The sequence below is a fragment of the Scyliorhinus torazame genome, chromosome 19, assembly GCF_047496885.1.
Source record: "Scyliorhinus torazame isolate Kashiwa2021f chromosome 19, sScyTor2.1, whole genome shotgun sequence".
NCBI lineage: Eukaryota > Metazoa > Chordata > Chondrichthyes > Carcharhiniformes > Scyliorhinidae > Scyliorhinus > Scyliorhinus torazame.
Window position 1 is genome coordinate 107836518 of NC_092725.1, and position 19844 is coordinate 107856361.

The following is a 19844-nucleotide window of genomic DNA, read 5'->3' on the forward strand; positions in this document are numbered from 1 at the left end:
GTGAACATTTGACATTTTGATTTCCCATAGCTACAGACAGTGACGACAACCTCACCCCCTTCTCCCTGACTGTACCCATAGGGTCTTGGGGGTCTCCATGGAACGAATAGGCAGCTGGAGTGAGCACTAGAGGCCGCTGTATTATCTGGCTCTGCCAGTCCTGCCGCCCCCCACCCCCCCTCCCAACATCTGCACCATGGTGTCAACACCATTTGTGATGTCCCCCAATCACTGGGTCATGCTCGGCAATGTCTTCCTGCAACTGGGACATGTCCCTCAGTGACTGGGACATGGTATTGAGGCCCTCAGCCATGGTCATCACGGACTGAACCGTGCCTGCTGCACTACCATTCAAGATGATGGTCGTCATCCTAGTAGTTGGCCTCGTGCCACACATAGTTGGCATCATATCCTGTGCCCGTAGCCTTTGGGACTCCTCCAATTGCCTAGAATGTCGCTGGCATCCCCTCCCGAGTCTCATGGCCTTGTCCTAGCATCTGCATCAGCTCTGGAATAACTTTGTTCAGAGGCTCGACATCTGACTGCGACTTCCAGCCCTGGGGTCCAGCAGACCGGACTGCTGATTCCCTTGGATATTCCTGTCTGCAGCTGATATACATTTGTGTGTTGCTCACCACACTGTATCCCAGAAGCCTATCCATTAATGTCACCCACCGAGGTGTGATGCCTCGATAATGGTCTCCTTGGAGCTCTCCTCCGAGGTGGTCTCTTGGGTGGTAGGGAGAACAACTCCAGATGGCCTTGGCCCACCAAATGGAGATCCTGCGAGACAATGGACATGTGGTCAGTGAGAGGGATCATTTTGTATGACCTGAACAACACACTTGAGACAGATCATCTGGGTAAAGGGGCAGTGGATCCTCACCTCTGCGGTGCAGCCAACTCTGCTGTCAGTTACAGTTCTCTACTCGGACAACCCCATGATCTCCAAGACCTGTTCCTTAGAGGTGGTGAGTACTCAAATCACCCCCTCCCCCGGTCTGACCCATTCCCTCCTATTAAGGGCTATCTTCTCCTGCGGGACAAAGAGAGGGCAGATGTCAGCCGCACGCTTGATGGATCGGGTGGGGGTTAGGGGGGTCAATAGCAGGTGACACGTGTGAGCACTGCATCTGGACATGAAGGTGTTGTGCTGGTGGGAGCCAAGGGGTTCTGAGGAACAAGCATAAAAATCGGATGTGGGGAGAGTGCAAGGTGCCCAGTGAGCTGTGAGGGGGGTGGGGTTGGGAATTTGAGATGTGGCAGGCAGAATGGATGCCAGCAGACAGGGAGTTACTTACCCTTGCAGCTCATGATATGTCTTCTTCCGACATTGGATGGTAGTCCACCTGGTCATGCTGCCCGAACTGACAGCCACTGCCATTGCCTCCTAGGCGGTATTAGTAACTCTGCTGCTGGTCCTCAGAACCCCTCAGGAAAACAGGATGTCCCATCTCGCATAAACAGCATCGAGAAGCCTTGCAAGGTTGGCATCCCCAAAGCGAGGAGCAGGTCTGTGTGCTGCCATGCTTGTAGGGCAGAATGGTAGCACAGTGGTTAGCACCGTGGCATCACAGATCCAGGTTCGATTCCCGGCTTGGGTCACCGTCTGTGCGGAGCTGGCACGTTCTCCTCGTGTCTGCGTGGGTTTCCTCCGGGTGTTCCGGTTTCCTCCCACAGTCCAAAGATGTGCAGGTTAGGTGGATTGGACATGCTAAATTGCCCTTAGTGTCCAAAAAGGTTGGGTGGGGTTACTGGGATAGGGTGGAGGTGTGGGCTTAGGTAGGATGCCTTTTCCAAGGGCTGGTGCAGACTCGATGGGCCAAATTGCCTCCTTCTGCACTATAAATTTTATGATTCTGTGTGTGTTCTGAGAGTGAGGGAGTGTTTAAAAGAAGCTCCCCCTTGTTAGCGGCAGGACGCTGAGGCACCAGTCTGGCCAATCAGACGGCGAGATGGCCAGGTATGGCGCGAAGTTCATGCGGGCTCATTTCTGGCACTAAATGCCATTAAATAAGGGCCATGATCTTGCCAACACAACCGTGGAGAAACACCCCGCCAATTGCTCCCAAAATTTCACTTGGAAACAGTTCCATTAAATCACACCCATTATCTAACGGGAAAGAAATCTCAATTGCTTTGGTACAGAGGAATCTGATTGTCCTCGTGCATGAATCGCAGAAAGTTAAAATGCAGGCGCAGCACGTGATAAGGAAGGCAAATTGAATTTTGGTATTCATTGCTAATGGAATAGAGTATAAAATAGGGAAGCACTGTTGCAAATGTGTTGGGAATTGGTGAGGCTGCATCTGGAGTACTGTGCACAGTTTTGGTCCCCTTACTTGAGGAAGGATGTAAATGCATTAATTAGAGCTGGTTCAGGGAAGGTTCCCTAGATTGATCTCAAGGATGAAGGACTTGTTTTATGAAGAGAGATTGAGCAGTTTAGGCCTATACTCGCTGGAGTTTAAAAGAATGAGAGGAGATCGAATTTAGGTATATAAGATACTAAAGGGAATTGGCAGAATTGACATAAGAGTGGATATTTCCCCTTGTTGGGACATTCTAGAAGAGAGGCCATAATTTTTGGCCAAGGGTGGCAGATTTAAAACAGAAGTGAGGAGGAATCACTTCATTCAAAGGTTCGTGAATATGTAGAATTCTCTACCCTAGAGTGGATGCTGGAACACTAAATAAATTTAAGATAGATAGGTAGGTTTTTAATTAGTAGCAGGCTTTAGGGTTATGGGAGTAGGCAGGAAGGCGGAGAGGACGTCTGGATTAGATCAGCCATGATCGTATTGAATGGCGGAGCAATCTCGAGGGACTGAATTGCCTGCTTCTAGTTATGTTCTCATTTAGAGGGGAGTTGAGAAAAACTTTTTCACCCAGAGGGTGGTGGCAATCTAGAACTCACTGCCTAAAAGGGTGGTAGAGGCAGGAACCCACACAACATTTAAGCATTTTGGTGAGCACTTGAAACAAGGCTACAAACCAAGTGCTGGAAAATGGGATTAGGATAGGTGCTTGGTGGCCGGTGCAGACACATTGGGCTGAAGGGCCTCTTTCTGCGCTGTAAAACTCTTGAGGTAGGAAAATAAGTTGTGAAGTGGACACATGGAGGCTACAAAAGGACAAACAGGTTCAGGGAGTGGGCAAAGATCTGACATGGAGTATAATGTGGGAAAATGTGAAATTGTCAATTTTGGCAGGAAGACTGAAAGAGAAGCATATTATTTAAATAGTGAGAGATTGCAGAGTTCTGAGATGCAGAAGGATCTGGAGCTGTGTATGTTAGTGCATGAATCACAAAAGGCTAGTATGCAGGTTAGCAAGCAATTAGGAAAGCTGGGAATTACAGGCCAGTTAGTCTTACTTCGGTGGTAGGCAAAGTAATGGAAAGGGTACTGAAGGATAGGATTTCTGAGCATCTGGAAAGACACTGCTTGATTAGGGATAGTCAGCACGGATTTGTGAGGGGTAGGTTTGCCTTACAAATCTTATTGAATTCTTTGAGGAGGTGACCAAGCATGTGGATGAAGGTAAAGCAGTGGATGTAGTGTACATGGATTTTAGTAAGGCATTTGATAAAGTTCCCCATGGTAGGCTTATGCAGAAAGTAAGGAGGCATGGGATAGTGGGAAATTTGGCCAGTTGGATAACGAACTGGCTAACCGATAGAAGTCAGAGAGTGGTGGTGGATGGCAAATATTCAGCCTGGATCCCAGTTACCAGTGGCGTACCGCAGGGATCAGTTCTGGGTCCTCTGCTGTTTGTGATTTTCATTAATGACTTGGATGAGGGAGTTGAAGGGTGGGTCAGTAAATTTGCAGACGATACGAAGATTGGTGGAGTTGTGGATAGTAAGGAGGGCTGTTGTCGGCTGCAAAGAGACATAGATAGGATGCAGAACTGGGCGGAGAAGTGGCAGATGGAGTTTAACCCTGAAAAGTGTGAGGTTGTCCATTTTGGAAGGACAAATATGAATGCGGAATACAGGGTTAACGGTAGAGTTCTTGGCAATGTGGAGGAGCAGAGAGATCTTGGGGTCTATGTTCATACATCTTTGAAAGTTGCCACTCAAGTGGATAGAGCTGTGAAGAAGGCCTATGGTGTGCTCGCGTTCATTAACAGAGGGATTGAATTTAAGAGCCGTGAGGTGATGATGCAGCTGTACAAAACTTTGGTAAGGCCACATTTGGAGTACTGTGTACAGTTCTGGTCGCCTCATTTTAGGAAGGATGTGGAAGCTCTGGAAAAGGTGCAAAGAAGATTTACCAGGATGTTGCCTGGAATGGAGAGTAGGTCTTACGAGGAAAGGTTGAGGGTGCTAGGCCTTTTCTCATTAGAACGGAGAAGGACGAGGGGCGACTTGATAGAGGTTTATAAGATGATCAGGGGAATAGATAGAGTAGACAGTCAGAGACTTTTTCCCCGGGTGGAACACACCATTACAAGGGGACATAAATTTAAGGTGAAAGGTGGAAGATATAGGAGGGATATCAGAGGTAGGTTCTTTACCCAGAGAGTAGTGGGGGCATGGAATGCACTGCCTGTGGAAGTAGTTGAGTCGGAAACATTAGGGACCTTCAAGCAGCTATTGGATAGGTACATGGATTACGGTAAAATGATATAGTGTAGATTTATTTGTTTTTAAGGGCAGCACGGTAGCATTGTGGATAACACAATTGCTTCACAGCTCCATGGTCCCAGGTTTGATTCCGGCTTGGGTCATTGTCTGTGCGGAGTCTGCACGTCCTCCCCGTGTCTGCGTGGGTTTCCTCCGGGTGCTCCGGTTTCCTCCCACAGTCCAAAGATGTGCGGGTTAGGTGAATTGGCCAATGATAAATTGCCCTTAATGTCCAAATTGCCCTTGGTGTTGGGTGGAGGTGTTGAGTTTGGGTAGGGTGCTCTTTCCAAGAGCCGGTGCAGACTCAAAGGGCCGAATGGCCTCCTTCTGCACTGTAAATTCAATGATAATCTATGATTAATCTAGGACAAAGGTTCGGCACAACATCGTGGGCCGAAGGGCCTGTTCTGTGCTGTATTTTCTATGTTCTATGTTCTAATAGAACGTTATCATTTACTGCGAGGGGATTGAATACAAAAGTAGGGAGATTGTGCTTCAGTTATACAGAGTACTAGGGAGATCACATCTGGAGTACGGTGTACAAAATTGGTCATCTTATTTAAGGAAGAATGTAAATGCATTTGAAGTAGTTCAGAGAAGGTTGACCAGACTAATATCTGGAAATGGCATGGCTTTTATCCTCTCGGGTTTAGATGAGTAAGAGGCTACTTGATTAAAACATAACATCTGAGGGGTCTTGACAGGGTGGATGTGGAGAGAATGTTTCCTCTTATGGGAGAATCAAGGACTGGGGTCACTGTTTAAAAATAAGGGGCATCGTTTGGTCGCGAGTCTTTGGAACTCTCTTCCTGAAAAGATGGTGGAGGCAGAGTCTTTGAATATTTTTAAGACAGGGGTAGATAGATTCTTGGTAAGCAAGAAGGTCAGAGGTTATCAGGGGTAGGTGGGATGCAGATTTGAGGTTACTATCAGATCAGACATGGATGTTATTAAATGGCGGAGCAGGCTCAAGGGGATGAATGGTCTATTGTTGCTTCTTGTTTGTATGATCTTCTGTCTTAGGCTTGATAAGACAGCAGTTCCGGAGGCCTTCCAGTGCAAGGAAGCAGCATCAGGGGAAGTGAAGCCACAGCTTTTTCTACAGCACTAAATGCCATAAACCAGGTAAATTTAAAGGTCCGAGTCACTTATAGGTGGTTGGGAGAGGAGGGGATAGGGTGGTAGAGAGGGGCAAATGGGGGTCGGTAGGATAGTGGGGGAGATAGTTGGTGGGTTGGGGGTCAGTTTCATAGTTACCCAGGAGTTAGAAGTCGTTTTAATCCTTCTAACCTTTCCTGGGTAAATATTCTGCAAAGAGAGTTGAGTTAAATTGGAGTACTGGATGGTGCAATAAGCAGGGTAATTGCTCATTGGAAGTTTAAACTTTCTGGGCAATTCCCTTGCAGTCCCTGCATGGGCACCACTAGCGCAACATCTCGTGTACCTCTACTGTACAATCTCCCCCTAAGTTGGAAGTTCTAGGCCCATACATATTTTGTTTAGCTCCAGGAACTCAAGGGTTCCCTGAATTTGAATTCTGTTTCCCTCTGCTGCTGGTGGGGATGATCACCCACTTCCCTTTTGCTACATTACCCATGTCATGAATTATCCAGCGTGGCTTCTTGGGTGATCACATTCTTGAGCACAATGCAGAAATCTGTCATCCTCTGATGCTCAGAAGTGTCTAATTTAAGCATTTACTGTTAGTTTTAACACTTCAAACTTTGCTCACTGCTCACAAATACTGATTATAAAATATGTCACATTTACATTGAGCTCCCTCCGAGGCTAAAAATATATAACTCTGATGCCTAGTCTGTGTTGAATTATCTCATCCCTACCATGGCATTGTGGGAGTGCTAAATTTAGTTTTAGGGCCCCTGCATCAAGAGGACTTGAATCAGCCAGGGATTGTGATGATGAAGTCCACAGTACAAAATTTGCAGCAGGTGTGATTAGGATTGGATTCAGACACAGCAGTCCCATAATAAACAGCTTGATAGCAACCAAAGAAGCTCACATATTAAGAATGGCCACTTGGACAAAATTGCAACCCTATACAATAAATAATTTCTGGGAGAGAAAAAACATGGAAAATCCTTCCACTGTCCCTTCTCACAAAAAGAATGCACCTCATCCAAATGACTATTCCTCATAAGAATTGAGAGGAAAACCTTAAGGAAGATCCCTCCTGGACCAGGAGGATGGGAAAAACACATTATGGAGTTCTACTCAAAACATTAATCTATTTTTTCCACCTCTGAGCCGTAATAATCTGCGAAGCATTTTCAATAATTTATTTCATGCTGCATAGGGTGGCTAGGTTTTTTTTGCAGGATAAACGGCTAGGGCAATGATTGGGCTGCTTCAAATTTCTAGATCCAACGATACAGGTGGCTTCAATTAATCCCTATGTACTTTCTCCTGACCTGGAATATACAATTTATTGAGTATTAGTCAAGAGTGTGATTGATGCTTGGTGATGGGAACAATTTTCTGCCATCAAGAGTGCGGCATGAAGATGTTGCAGAAATAAACTGAATTCATGATTACAGATCAAAATATCATTTTTGTTTGCATTAATTAAACATGTACAGACTTGGATACTGCTGATGGAAGATAAGGATCTGAAAATAAGATGGTGATATAATAAGGGATTAAGTGGAAGAACATACTTGGCTTGAGATCTGAAATACTCTTATAAGGGCAATAGTAGGAAACAATTCCTTAGGAATTTGCATTATGACTGTTATTAGTTTTGAAATAATTACATTAGTATTGTGAACTATTGGTACGATTAATTGAATAATTGCTGTCAAGGGGACTATAAATTTCTGGAGCGGGAAATCTGGGGGATTCACTTTCTCAACAGTAATAAAGTCCAACAGTAATTTTAATTGTAAAAACATTTTCTATATATTATTTCACACAAAAATATTTTCAACTATAGTACTATACTAAAAACGTTTTTCAAATTGTAAGTAAATTTTGTGCAGAAGCTTCACAGTCCACATATATCTCAGACATTTTTACTGCAGAGAACAGTTCAAAAGAGCTGGAGTACAGCGTCTGAATCAGACCTTATTTACAGCACCTCAACTTAAGTCTGTGTGGAAGATTATACTTATAAAGTTGGAATGCTAAACCACTCCCTTTAGACCTTTTAATTCAGAGCACCAACATAGTTTCTAAGGTACAGCTGGGAAAGGGAAAGGGCTGTAATCCCGTTGACACATCGCAACGAGCGCACAATAGAGTCAACAATCAAATATTTTGCAATAAACACTTCTTAAAAAAAATTGTCACATATAATTTCCATAATATTAAGACTAACATGAAGGGGAGGCAGAAAATGACAAAGCGAAACCATCTGAAGAAATTAATCATTGAACACATTTGCTCTGCATGAATGTGAAGCATCAGAAACCCTTCAAGCTGTCACAGAAAAAGGTCACACTCTGTAACAGAAGTGGACAATTTATTTTGCACACAAGTACATAATTTCCCTTTACTTGGAAAGGCTGGTCACATATGACATGGAATGTAATGGTACTTGCATATAGTTCTGTGCACAACTTTTGTACCTTAAAAAGTGCACAAAAATGCCAGCCTTTTTTACAAATAGATGATGTTGAATATATATCATCTTTTAATTACATCAGCAACATTTTAACACAACCTGTACATATATTCTCCCTCCTCAAACACTTTTTATATCACTGCACCAGATTTAGGTTAATGAACTAAAAACATACTCCCTGGCCAGCTTCACTAAAACGAAAATGGTGGGGCAGCTACACCAGTTTGTAAGTGAGTCTTAATCTATGTATATTTAAACAACGCCAACGGTCAGCAAGATGCTTCCAAGCAAGGCCCCTGATTGTTACTTAATCAAGTCTGCACATGTAGATCTTTACATTCGGTGATGCTCCAGACCTTTTCCGAATTGTGCTCTGGCAAGTAACCTGCCCGAATTAACATTTTAATAGTACTGCAGATAATGTGGCAGTCTCACATTTGTCAGGACTCTCCATTTTGCACTTTGGCTATTGGTGGCTGAAGAAAATCTTTAAATGGAACTAACGCCTCTTTCAAAGCTGAGCAAACTTCAGAGGATGTGCAGGTAATACATTCAACTAATGTTGGATACAAAGCAATTACCTGCGACCAGGTATTGGTATCAACTGTAAAGAGAAGAAACAGAATAGAAAATAAAGCATGGATCATTTATATGAAAAGCACCAAACCAAAAATCTGTGGATTGAAATCTAACAGAAAGTGAGTAAAACATTTCTGTTATACTATTTCATAGTATCACATGAGGCAGTCACTGTAAAATCTGGTACCCAAGTCACACTTCCAGTGTGTCTTCAATGACATGCAGACCTGAGGTGTGACTGTTACCCGAGTATGAGCATCATTTGCTCATTGGCTGCTGACACAATTCATCAGTTGCTCCCAGGAGACTTATTCCTAGAGTTCCAGACTGTGGTTAAAAGTCTTAGGAAGGTACAATCATTCCAGCATTAAGCATCTCTTCTTCTTTGGTAGTTCCTCAGGATTGAAGATGATTTGTTCCACTTCAGTTCGATGAGCTTTGAAATGGCTGATAAGTACAATACATGATCTGCAGACTCTGCCACAGAAGGGGCAGGTGATACCTGAAGGATTGGGTGCTGTCTGGAGGTTTCTGTGCTCCCTCCTACTCTTGGACTTTATCTCTGCATGTTCCCAACAAAGTCTCTCAATGTGTTTGTTGCCCTCCCCGATTGCGCCATCTCCATTTTGGTTGTTCAGAAGCCTTTCATTAGTCGGGGAGTATATCTGACCTCTTCAGGGATTCTTTTGAGGACATTCCTAAAGAGTTCCTGCTGTCCACCTGGGAGTATCCTGCCACAAATGAGCGCCAAGTAGAGAAACCGCTTCAGGAGTCTGGTGTCAAGCATCCAAATGACATCTACCCAGTGGAGCTGGTTTTGAGTGATTAGTGTCTCGAAGCTGGATTAGTTGGCCTGGGAGAGGATGCTGCTGTTTCTTGCGACTAGATTTGTTGTGTGGATCTAACTGAGTCACTGCTGGTGATACTCCTCTAGTGCTTTGAGAACTAAGTTCCGACATATAATACACTGAAACAGCCAACTTAAAATAATGTAATCTGTCCCCTTTTTCCTTTATCCTCTTATTCCAGTGTTTACAGGTTACAGTTATAGATGAAAATCCAACTGAATAGCATTAAAAGTTGTGCCGCTTTTCAGTTGGTTTAGGTGATGCAAGGCCAGATTGCATCTCAGCATGCTGAAACTTCACAATATGGCTCAAGGTGGTTTGTCTAAGTTCAGTACTGAACTCAAATCTGTTATGAAATGAAAATTTGTGAATGGGAAACTCAAACAAGTATATAATATTCTCAAACTTTGATAGCCTTCATACCTAGTACTGTGCTGGATAAACTTTATGATTTTCTATAAAATTTATTTTTATGTTGAGCTGTTAGGAAATGGAAATCTCTGCCTGAGATGGTGGCGAGATTCATTAGTAACTTTCAAAGGGGAAATTAATATAGTTTTGAAGCATAAAAAAATGTTGGGCTATGGAGAAAGAGCAGGAAAGTGGGACTAACTGAGCAGCTCTTATATAGAGCCAGTAGAGGCATAGTAGGCCCAAAACCACTTACTAGATACTCATGTATAGTCACAAATGCATTAATTTGCACAGAATTGTGGAGAAACTGCCTGTTTCATAATCATGTGCAACCTAAACAAAAGCTATAAATTCACAGGGACACATCGCTAGTGTAAATGTGCAATAAAATTAAATCAAAAATAATCTGAAGAATGAAAGATGGAAATTTCAAAGGTAAAATTGGCAAATTGACATATGGTGTTTGAGCAAATACACAGCTAGTGGAATCAGAACAATTGAAAAAGAACACGTTCAAGAGGCAATTGCATTTATTGCTTTCCAGCCTCAGTTTTGTAATCGAATCTTACTGTATATATTTAATATAAAGGAACTAAAACATGCTGCATTTTAAAGCTCTTCTGCTCATTTATCATGGGAAAGTTATCTTAGGAATGACATATAAGCAAACTGTGGTCAGAAATTCAATTCCAACTCGAGTAAGTTGTGAATTAAATTCAATAAGTTGGTTACAAATTGGTCATGAGAACTGCTGGACTGTTGTAAAGATCCAAATGATTCAACTAACATTTTGCAGGGAAAGGAACCAGACACTCAACAATCTGCTGACATATGACTCAGTCCCCACTGCATTGTAAACGCTTAATGCCCTCCAAAGTGACCGAGCAAGCCACTCAGTTGTACAGGCGACAAGGAATGGGCAATAAACACAACCCTTCTGTGCACTGCCCATGTCCCGAGAACACATTAAATTTTTTTTTACCATTTTCGGGCTTGGTTTTCTTAAGTGAATCCATAAGAGTACTGATTGCTTTCAGAACGAAAACTATTTCTGTCACTCGCTGCCTGCATTAAAACAAAGACAAAACTTAGACATACAACAAAAGCATACATGCCGAAATTTTTAAAATAAATGTGCTATACAGATATCAGCATGATGCAAATATATTAATTCCTGCGCTTTGAACATTGGCCACATGATGGCAATATTGTCGCATTTACTCTTTTATTTAAATTATGTTCTGTAATGCATATTTATATAATTTATTTTCAAATAACCTCCAACCTGTAATCAGCTTATGGGACACTGCCTGCAAAAAAGAAAATCTACAATAGTTTATCCTGCCCAGAGTGATAGTTAACACAAAGGTCATAGTAGTAGAGGGGAGGAGACCCCATCTTTTCTCAGTCTCCTGAGAGAGATTTGGCAGTTTCAGTTCAACACTAGCCCATATCAGGAGGGGCAGTCTAATTGACAGGCAATGAATGGCTGGTAATCAAAGCCAAAGAAATGTTGTGCTCTTCTGAGCCTGGGCATATTGTTGGGACAAAAAAGGAGATTTACTCTGCAATTAGCTGTAATGTGTGACGAAAATCGACAGCATTCCAAGCCCAACATCCTTGACCTTGATGAGCACCCATATTCATACTAACAAATCACAGAAGTTGGTGACAGATGCTAAGGAAATGGGAAAAACTTAAGTGATGAATGAAGTGGTCCCAGGGATACAATGAAAATGCATGATTAACACATTTAAACATCAACATCACTGCGGCAAGACCACCTTCCCACAATTCTTTTCCTAGATTACCAAATTATTGCAACTTTGCCAGATCTAGAAACTCAGAATCTTATCTTAATTCAAATATATGAAGTTAGCTGAAGTAATTTAGAAAAACACAATAACATTGATGTAATGTAAAACAGGCTGCTGATTCACAGCTTATTTTGCACTGCTGGTGAAGACCAATTTCACCTCCATTATTATAAAACTGAGTATTACGTACTAAAACTTCAAATACTGCCGGTCACAAAGGCAATTCTTCACCCTTTTCCCCACATTAGCTTTAATCTCTTAATTCACTTGAGGATCAGTGCTGAAATATGTTCCAAGTAACACAACTCAAAGACTATATGATGTTTTCATTGATTTGGTATGAGCTCATCCGCAGCAGTTAAGGAAACCCCACTAGGTACATTTACAGATTGGGGCAACTGTACATATAGTGGCAGATTAGCATTTGATCAAACACAGTCATGCACCTGTTCAACTCTAATCTTCAAATTTTATACACAAGGTTGCTAGAATTCAATAATATTGCACAGCCCATTTTACTTAACAATACAATATTTTAGTTTTGCATTTTTCTTAATGCATTACTGAAGCACCAATTTGGTTAATTTGTTTGGGTCAAACTTACTAAAAATTAAGCAAGTGAAAGGTGGAATTTTTTAATGTACAATGGTCCTTTTCTAATTTTGTATTCGATTGATGACTCATATTTGGAGTACAGCATAAACTACACATAGACCATATATGTCAAGTAACTACAGAAGGGCCTGTTCAAAAAAGGGACGAGGGATAACCCTGGGAATTACAGGCCAGTTAGTCTTACTTCGGTGGTAGGCAAAGTAATGGAAAGGGTACTGAAGGATAGGATTTCTGAGCATCTGGAAAGACACTGCTTGATTAGGGATAGTCAGCACGGATTTGTGAGGGGTAGGTCTTGCCTTACAAATCTTATTGAATTCTTTGAGGAGGTGACCAAGCATGCGGATGAAGGTAAAGCAGTGGATGTAGTGTACATGGATTTTAGTAAGGCATTTGATAAGGTTCCCCATGGTAGGCTTCTGCAGAAAGTAAGGAGGCATGGGATAGTGGGAAATTTGGCCAGTTGGATAACGAACTGGCTAACTGATAGAAGTCAGAGAGTGGTGGTGGATGGCAAATATTCAGCCTGGATCCCAGTTACCAGTGGCGTACCGCAGGGATCAGTTCTGGGTCCTCTGCTGTTTGTGATTTTCATTAATGACTTGGATGAAGGAGTTGAAGGGTGGGTCAGTAAATTTGCAGACAATACGAAGATTGGTGGAGTTGTGGATAGTAAGGAGGGCTGTTGTCGGCTGCAAAGAGACATAGATAGGATGCAGGGCTGGGCTGAGAAGTGGCAGATGGAGTTTAATCCTGAAAAGTGTGAGGTTGTCCATTTTGGAAGGACAAATATGAATGCGGAATACAGGGTTAACGGTAGAGTTCTTGGCAATGTGCAGGAGCAGAGAGATCTTGGGGTCTATGTTCATACATCTTTGAAAGTTGCCACTCAAGTGGATAGAGCTGTGAAGAAGGCCTATGGTGTGCTCGCGTTCATTAACAGAGGGATTGAATTTAAGAGCCGTGAGGTGATGATGCAGCTGTACAAAACTTTGGTAAGGCCACATTTGGAGTACTGTGTACAGTTCTGGTCACCTCATTTTAGGAAGGATGTGGAAGCTTTGGAAAAGGTGCAAAGAAGATTTACCAGGATGGTACCTGGAATGGAGAGTAGGTCTTACGAGGAAAGGTTGAGGGTGCTAGGCCTTTTCTCATTAGAACGGAGAAGGACGAGGGGCGACTTGATAGAGGTTTATAAGATGATCAGGGGAATAGATAGAGTAGACAGTCAGAGACTTTTTCCCTGGGTGGAACAAACCATTACAAGGGGACATAAATTTAAGGTGAAAGGTGGGAGATATAGGAGGGATATCAGAGGTAGGTTCTTTACCCAGAGAGTAGTGGGGGCATGGAATGCACTGCCTGTGGAAGTAGTTGAATCGGAAACATTAGGGACCTTCAAGCAGCTATTGGATAGGTACATGGATTACGGTAAAATGATATAGTGTAGATTTATTTGTTTTTAAGGGCAGCACGGTAGCATTGTGGATAGCACAATTGCTTCACAGCTCCAGGTTCCCAGGTTCGATTCCGGCTTGGGTCACTGTCTGTGCGGAGTCTGCACGTCCTCCCAGTGTCTGCGTGGGTTTCCTCCGGGTGCTCCGGTTTCCTCCCACAGTCCAAAGATGTGCAGGGTAGGTGGATTGGCCATGATAAATTGCCCTTAGTGTCCAAAATTGCCCTTGGTGTTGGGTGGAGGTGTTGAGTTTGGGTGGGGTGCTCTTTCCAAGAGCCGGTGCAGACTCAGGGGGCCGAATGGCCTCCTTCTGCACTGTAAATTCAGTGATAATCTATGATTAATCTAGGACAAAGGTTCGGCACAACATCGTGAGCCGAAGGGCCTGTTCTGTGCCGTATTTTCTATGTTCTATCTTGGACAACATGGCTATAAATATAGCATGACATAAAGGAACAGTCTAATCGCAAAATCGGATATTCAGGGTGGAGTAGTTTAATTTAAAACATTTTTGCAGGCTAGAACAGTGGTTCCCAACTAATGTACTGTGAAGACCACCCAAGTGTGCTGCGAAAAAAGATTAAAAATTCATGTAATTAAACTAAAATTAACCTTAGTCTTCAGCTGGCATCTCCAAGACCCGATGAATCTTGGGCTTCCCGCGCATGCGGCAACTGGGAAAGAGCCGCACATGCACAGTTTAGATTTTTTATGTTGGTCAGGCCCATGTGCATGACCAACGGGACTTGGAATTGAAGACAAAGGTCCCATGCGTCAGCACAAAAAGCAAAAACTCCAAAAGGGCACAAAAACCCTGGGAGAAGTGAGAGAGACAGGGAGAGGTAAAAAAAACAAACCAGGAGAGGGGACAGGGAGAAGTTGAAATCCAAGTTCCCAGTAAGGGAAGACGGCAGAGAAAATAGAGGTGTGCCTCAATTTCTTTAACAGTATAGAGGTGTGCCATGACATAAAAGATTGGGAACCACTGGGCTAGAATATTCCTTTGAAATGGGTCTCGACTGCAAATCTTTCACACCCAAAATTAAAGGTGCACAGCATCTTATCCCTAGGACCAGTGCTGAATATATGTACATTTTCTAAATACATTAATTCTGTCTTAAATTCAGGATATTTTGATTAAAATATTCATGAGAAGCAAGCAATTCAAAAGGAATTCATTCTAACCTTGGCAGAGGACACCTGCCACTCAACCGCTCATCTTCAATGTACCGATGCAATACATCCTGTGACCTCTTTAACAGCACAGACAATGCCATTCGGGAAATATACCCTTCCTGGGGTGTCGTCACTTTATTACTGAAGGAAAACTGAAGCAGTGTTTCAAAGCAGACTTTGGAAAACTCCTCTCTCATTCGAATGTCAATTTCAGCTTCTGTAGAAGTGAAACAGTTATAGTTACTTGACCAGGGTATTTTTTTTTTGAAGGCAAAGTATTCGCAACGTCACTGTCTTGAATTTAGCTTACTGTTACACAAATTATTTCTGTTTTAATATTTTGGAAGCTCAGCCAACACTATCCAACTAAGAAGAAAACAAGGGAAACTGGCTCTAAATTAATTTAATCAATTTCTTGAATGCAATCAAGTTGGGGGTGGGCTGTGGGGAAATGCAAGAGACCGAGAAAAGCTACAGCTGCTTTTATTTTTGATTCTGGATGTTAGCTGTAGCCACCTAAAATGGCTGATTCCCGATTAATTTGGCCAAACCCCGATGTAAAATGGCGAACTGAAAAGGCTGATGGGAAAATCAGCCAACAGGACTCAAAACGGACAGCTGCAGGCAGAACAGTGTATTTGGCTCTGGGGAAGTCGGCCCAGACCGATACCTGCAACCATTAACAGCACATCAACCCAGCCATCTGCATTTTAATCGGCCATCCCCGGGAACAATTGCTACAAATTAGCAATTGAAAGCCGATCCAGACCTGTCAGCGCCAGCAGTGGCCGAGACAAAGAAAGGTGGACGACCACCCCCCAATCAAGGAATCGGCCCATTATTGGAGCATATCGAACCCAGTGATTGGGACCAAGTCCAATCACTTGGGACCAGGGTCAAGGTCCGCCCCGAGAGGCGGGAAGCCCCTTGGGACTATAAAAATAGGGGCCAAGTTCAGATCAACCCTTCTTCTCCTACTCGCAACCTTCGAGACCCTCGCCGAAGAAACAAGTAAGTGTTACTCCAGCGATCGCTACTAGATGGGTGTTCCAGACTATCGACTTGTACCAGCCTTTTTGAATCCCACAGGCCAGACCCAATTCGATAGATCATTCGTTTCCCTGACCTGGTGGGCCATCACCAAAGTTAAGTATTGGCCTTTAGTGGTAGGTGATAGTCTAGAAGTAGGATTATTGTATAAGTATTTATTGCTGTATATAATAAATGATCGTTGATTTAACATGTACTAAGCGGTGTGCTGCATTATTAATCATTACTTGGACTTGAACCACGTGGCGGTATCAGAAAGATACCTGGCGACTCGTGAGCAAAGGTGACAGAATTAGAGCTAATAAAACTAAGGCTAATAACATAGCACCAAGCATATACACTGTTACATAAGCTCCTTTATCCAGGTGGAAGACCCAGTTTTCTGTGTTTCTCTTCAATATAAACAGTCTTGCCATTTGGACAACCTGTTTCTTTCTACTGCTACAGGGCCTACATTTCAGAGTCACACGGCTGGCTGAATCACTTCAGAGGTCAAATCAATGGCCTTCCTCTGGGATCCTTTAGACTCTGGATGAAAACTTTATAAAATGTTTGGAATTAAATGCTGATTCTGCATATGCAAAACAACTACTAATTCGGGAGCGAGTAACAGTTAGTCAGTGTAAAGAACTGATTCACAGATGCTAGTCTCCTTGAACCTGTATTAAAAATGTTTTTTGGGGGGGAGGGGGGGGAAGTTAGGGTCTTTCGAAATGGATGAGCCAAGATAAGCCTTTCTTATCTGTCTTGTGAAAGTAATATCAACCTACATGCACATTATACACAACAAATGCACACACACAGTTGAATTTTTGCAAATGTAAACTATACTGCAACATGTTACACTTTGATTGGAATTGCTACACATTCAACAGTTAATCTGAACAAAAACAGAAATACTTCAAGGCCCATCATAGAATTGGTGACATGGTTTTAAATGTTTTAAAATGTTCACAACTACGCAACAAGGACTACAAAACTATACCAAACGTTCACAAGTATTTAAAAAGGCTTAAAGCCAGAAAATGAAAAAATAAAGCTTTATCTGAAAAAACAATTTATCTACAAACTTGCTGTTTTGTAATATTACAGCACAGAGTTAATCCGGTTGAGATCAAGTAATCAGTTAGAGAGATTGGTTTGCCGGTTTGTAATGGGATATCTCATTGTGTCCATTTTCATTCAACAACTTGTATTTGTATAGCGCTTTAACATAGATAAAAAGGTCTCAAGGCACCAGGGCACTTCAGAAAAGAACGGTAAGACGAAAAAGCACATCAAGCCAAAGAAAAATATTAAGATGGGTGACAAAAAGCTTAAAAAAGTCAAAAAAGTGGGTTTTGTGGAACTTAAAAGAAGCAGAGAGGTGGAGAGGTTTAGGGAGGGAATTCCAAAAACATGGGGTCTTGGCGGCATAAGGCATGACACCAACGGTGGGGGGCAAGAAGAGAGGAATGCACAAGAGGCCAGAGTCAAAAGCAATGCAGGGTTTTTGGAGCGTAGTGAGGCTGGAGGAACTTACAGAGATAGGAAGGGAAAGATCACAAAGACATTTAAATGCAAAGATTAGTATTTTAAATGATGGGCATTGGGGAACAGGGAGTCGATGTAGATCATTGAAGACAGGGGTGAGGAGTAAATGGAACTTGGTGATGGAAAGGACATATGCAACAGAGAGCTGAATGATTTGAAGTTTACAGAGGGTGAAGGATGGAAGGCAGCCCAGAGAGCATTGGAATTTTAGGGTCTGGAGGTGAAAAAGGCAAGGATGAGGGTTACAGCAGCTGAGGCAGTCAAGTAGGTAGCCTTTGTAATGGACTGTATCTAGGATCAACATGGAGCTATTTCAGGATCAAATAGCACCAAGCTTGAAGTTGAGAACTTGTAAACCTGTTTCCCGATGTGTTGGTTCTTTTTAAAAGTTTTACCTGCTGATATTCAATTGTGGTCATCTCTATCTACATATCAGCAAATATAACTTTAAATTTTGTATCTCTTCACACATCCTTGAAAATATCTGCAGGTAAAATAGCCTTTCAATAAAAGACTGAAAAACATCCAGCACTGCACAATGGTTCTAAAATTTCAATCTATTTTGACACACATCTGTAGAGGTTTGTTGCTGTCCTAATATTTTAAAAAATATATTTAGAATTATTTTTTTCAATTAAGGGGCAATTAGCATGGCCAATCCACCTACCCTGCATATCTTTGGGTTGTGGGGCAAAACCCACGCTAACACGGGGAGAATGTGCAAACTCCACAAGGACAGTGGACCCAGAGCCGGGATCGAACATGGGACCTCGGCGCTGCGAGGCAGCAGTGCTAACCACTGCGTCACCGTGCTGCCCCCTTGCTGTCCTCATAATGAAGCATTTCCAGTACAAAGGACAAAAATATAATGGCCTTAAATAGCAGACTCAATTAGAACAGTGATGTTACGCTTAGTAAAACAGCATCATTTAAACAGATGAGTCGCTGCCTTTGGGATGGTCTCATGAAGGTTCATGTTACTGCTTTCCAATCAAAGTGAACATTTTGCTTTTAAATGAGGACAAGAACGAATTGTTGATTCTGAATATTAGGGCCTTTAACCATCATTATTCCCCATTTTCCTAAGACACTGCAGCCTCTTACTTAATGAAATTAAAAAATGAAACTTAAAAAATTTAGAGTACCCAATTCATTTTTATCCAATTAAGGGGCAATTTAGCGTGTCCAATCCACCTTCCCTGCACATCTTTGGGTTGTGGGGGTGAGACCCACACAGACACGAGGAGAATGTGCAAACTCCACATGGATAGTGACCCAGGGCCGGGATCGAACCCGGGTCCTTGGTGCCGGAAGGCAGCAGTGCTAACCACTGTGCCGCCATGCAGCTTAAATAATCAAATTTAACAGATTATAATGTACTGATGCACTGCTTGCCCATAAATTTTCCTCCAGCTTCTAATCAATTTCTGCCCAAAAACAATATGACACACCTGTAAATGAAGTTGACCGAGAATGGATTGAACCTTTGTTCAGCATCGTCATTATCTGGCCAACAAATTCTTTTGGAATGAAGTTTGCATATGGTAATATATCTGTGCTAATAAGTTGTACAACCTAAAAAGAATAAAAAGCAATTGTAATGGAAAATATTGTTTCAAATTAATCACTGTGTCAAAGTAATAATTTCACAGAAATATGCTGTTTAATACAGGTGTGTTTCAATGCATCAACAAAGATCACTTTAAACGTATTCAATGCTTGCTGAGCATGCATAACTTAACATAGTCTGAATTTAAACTCACCTCAACATCAATGTTCTCATTTTTCTCAAATTCTTGAATGGAGAGATTATCTGGAGGTGTGCTACAAAACCAAATCATAAGAGTGACAATGCAATCTTAATTAGGCAGCTTGTTATTAAATGAGTTGTTCTTCCCTCTAATGATTACTAACAATGGGCCATTATTTTGCCAAATAGTTTGGAACCTTTTGGATTAATAAATAATTTAGGTATGGACTGACTGTGTGTTAATTCTGGATATTTATTCAGCATGGAAACAGACATGCAGCATGACTAAATTATCAGCATATAGCAGAACCAAAATTTGCACTTGAATATCTCCCAATCTCAACAGCTCAAAATACTTCAGAATAAACAAATTAATTTTTGTACTGTGATTACCAT

The 19844-nt window shown here is 42.2% G+C and overlaps 1 protein-coding gene and 1 long non-coding RNA gene across 3 annotated transcripts in view; one reads left to right on the forward strand and one right to left on the reverse strand.

The window, feature by feature from the left end:
* The window catches only part of LOC140396416 (uncharacterized), a 68832-nt gene extending 53617 nt beyond the window's left edge, over window positions 1–15215 (forward strand). The window contains exon 5 of the long non-coding RNA XR_011936519.1: window positions 15067–15215. This is a non-coding gene — a long non-coding RNA (uncharacterized lncRNA). The remainder of the gene's footprint in view (window positions 1–15066) is intronic.
* Window positions 8069–19844, reverse strand: part of mon2 (MON2 homolog, regulator of endosome-to-Golgi trafficking) — a 197555-nt gene continuing 185779 nt past the window's right edge. For both annotated transcript variants that reach the window (XM_072485024.1, XM_072485023.1), the window contains 5 exons: window positions 19462–19522; window positions 19150–19273; window positions 15125–15332; window positions 11034–11116; window positions 8069–8814 (listed from right to left, as the gene is read on the reverse strand). In XM_072485024.1, the coding sequence (XP_072341125.1) occupies window positions 8651–8814; window positions 11034–11116; window positions 15125–15332; window positions 19150–19273; window positions 19462–19522 (640 nt within the window). In that variant the 3' untranslated portion in view covers window positions 8069–8650. The remainder of the gene's footprint in view (window positions 8815–11033; window positions 11117–15124; window positions 15333–19149; window positions 19274–19461; window positions 19523–19844) is intronic.